The 2,717-nt window shown below is 41.2% G+C and overlaps 1 protein-coding gene across 1 annotated transcript; it reads right to left on the bottom strand.

Moving 5' to 3' along the window:
* Positions 1 to 451: 451 nt before the first annotated feature.
* On the bottom strand, positions 452 to 2,393 carry LOC147701966 (leucine-rich repeat and fibronectin type III domain-containing protein 1-like protein). Its single transcript, XM_086928732.1, has one exon. The coding sequence runs from the start codon at positions 2,391 to 2,393 to the stop codon at positions 1,050 to 1,052; it is 1,344 nt and encodes a 447-aa protein (XP_086784858.1). The 3' UTR covers positions 452 to 1,049.
* Between the last annotated feature and the right edge of the window lie 324 nt (positions 2,394 to 2,717).

Here is a 2,717-nt window from a genome sequence, read left to right as displayed (position 1 = left end):
TCCATGCACGGCCTGGCATGCACCATGTTGTGCTTGCCACACAGTGCACACACTACCGTACACTTTTTGGGGGGCAAATCATGTGCCCACTGCATGCACTCCTATGGGGAGATGTTCCGCGGGGTCCTTTTCCATGCCTTTCTGCTAAACATTTCATGGTGAGTTCTCGGCCATGAAATGCTTGGTGGAAAGGTAGGTCAGCACAGCTGCAATTCCAGTCTGCTTTCTCCACCGCTTCTGCCGTGGGATCCTGACAGAGGCGGCATTCTTGCGGCGCTTCTACAGCCACCGTTGTAATACGGCAGTCAGGCCATCTGCCCGGTGGTCTTTGGACGGTCACCATAATTTCAGCGTTCCCAGGGCCGCCATACTCATAACTAGGCCCCAAATATTTATATTAAACTGTTTTAATTCGTCTGTACTAAGTGTATAGTTGTAAGCACTCTAATTATATGAAGTTATCTTTTTATATCACATTGATATTTAATGGATTGATAAATTATAGGCACTTATGCACTTTAGTTTTAACATGCACTAATTGTTTTAAAAATCTTATCTTGGTTATATTTCGGCTTTTCTTGCATATAGCGAAAGTTTCACCGGCAAAATGTGGTTCTTTTATCTTGTGCTATTTGGGATGATTTTTATTAATCACACAATAAATACTACATTACATTAAAGGTTAATCACTCTACTTATATGGTTTTGTTTGTGCTAAGTAATCGACTAACACATTATTGCACATGAAAAGCTTACCCATAAGCTACAAAGTGACTTTGTCTTGTGGACTTGTGACACCCCTGTTTTATATATTTTACATGAAGGCATGCAGGTTTTAAATTGTATCCTATTCAAATAGTGAAGTTCCTAGTAAAGTGGTTATATTATGGTGTGAAAGGAAAGTTAACTATGCTGTAAGTGCACTATACAAATATATTGCAACGTTTTTCTGATCTGAATACAAACAATCATGTTTTAGTATCACAGCATGCATATATTGTGCAAAATTAGAAAGTCTTTATGGCTGTCATACAAGGTGGCAAACACCCCTATTGTGATACCCCAGTTTGTGGTTCATACACATGAGGCATGGGCTTAGGGTTTTCAGGCACCATTAGGATGTTAGGAGTTTCAGGAAACTTTTTAAACTCAAAACCAGTGCTCATTTTCTTTTTCCCCCATTTGAATACTTTTTTAAAAACATAGAATATGAAAAATGCAAGAGCTATGAGGAGAAGCCCAACGCAGACCCATATCAGTATCAGTGTAGTCTTGTTCTGTGCAGAAGTGGAAAGTGTGGGGTGTAATGGTATGGCAGTAGGAGAAGTGGCAGTGGTGGTGGTTGTGGTAGTGGTCCGAGGAGCAGGCAAGGGGATAACAACAAGTCTATACAGGTTTGCTGCTGAACCCTCACTATTGGTTGCAATGCATGCATATAGGCCTGCCATGCTCAGCTGTACCTGGTTTAGAATTAGCATGCCATTTTTAACATATATGGAGCCCATTGGTGAACTCACTGGCACTCCAGAAGGGAGCAACCATGTCAACCTCGGAGTAGGGTAGCCATTTGCAGAGCACACTAACCCAACAGGGAAAGGCTCTTGTACATACACTTCTTTATAGAGGTCAACAAATGATGGCTTTGAACATTCTGGGGCTTTCACGTCTCTGCTGGTAAAGGAGATGTTGGGTACCAGCGAATGTGTGAACCACTGGTTTTCAGTGATGCTCACACCTCGGTAATCACACTCCTCGGTTAAGCTGTTACCCATCAAATGTATCTGCAATGACGAATAGTTGGCTGATGCTTTGAACCACATTGGTGTGATGGTTAACAAACTATTGTAGCCTAGGTTTAGAATAGACAACTGCACCAGGCTTTGAAAAGCCCTATCTTGAATGAGAGAAATCTTATTTCTGGAAAGATTAAGGGTTTTAAGCTTGCTCATGCCACTGAACATTTGACTATTAATCGTGGTAAGGCTGTTGTTGCTCAAGTCCAGGTGCTGTATTTGCAAGTCTTGGAAAGCAGCTCTGTGAAGATCCATGCTTTGTAGATTAACCTCATTTAACATCAAACGTGACAGGCTTTTGAGGCCACTAAATGCTGAGTCATCAATGAATGCAATGTTTGTGTGTCTAATAGTCAACTCAATCAGATCGTCCAAATTTGAAAATGTTCTTCTGGTGATATCCAAAGTATTGCAGAAATTCAAAGTCATTGTAGTGATGTTCGGGTGCCCAATAATGTAATCCGGTAAATATTGACCAGGTATGCAGCAAGAAATGGAGGCTGTGTCACACTGGCAGCCATGCGGGCATGTCACACATTCCACATGCAGGAAATGCAGCACAGAGAGCAGCAAAAGTAGAGTGCAGAAAGTGTAAGCCATGATCCCTGAAAAAAAGATATTGAGATATTACAATAAGTACTAAAATGAAATAAATTATTCATATCGGATTTGAAGAAAATGCACATAAACTTTCTTATAGCATAGAGATTTTACAACAAATTGACACTCTCCCCTGTGGCTGGGAAGACAGTGGAGTAAAGAACAGTATAACATGGGTGTTAGAAATAGGGTTCTTGGTTGGCTGAGGTGTGCACCCAGGCAAGGCAGGAATTCTCATTCTAATTAAGCTGGGACACACTAAAATATAGTCTGGTCTCACCCATTGGCAGTATGTCACAGAGCACTCAGGCTAATCCAAACAGA

The sequence above is a fragment of the Lissotriton vulgaris genome, chromosome 7, assembly GCF_964263255.1.
Source record: "Lissotriton vulgaris chromosome 7, aLisVul1.2, whole genome shotgun sequence".
Taxonomy (NCBI): Eukaryota; Metazoa; Chordata; class Amphibia; order Caudata; family Salamandridae; genus Lissotriton; species Lissotriton vulgaris.
Note: the sequence above shows the minus strand (reverse complement) of the source record. Positions and strands in the feature narration are given on the sequence as shown.

Excerpts from the sequence above, each read along its gene's own strand:
- LOC147701966 (XM_086928732.1), bottom strand. The coding sequence starts at position 2,393 with ATGGCTTACACTTTCTGCACTCTACTTTTGCTGCTCTCTGTGCTGCAT.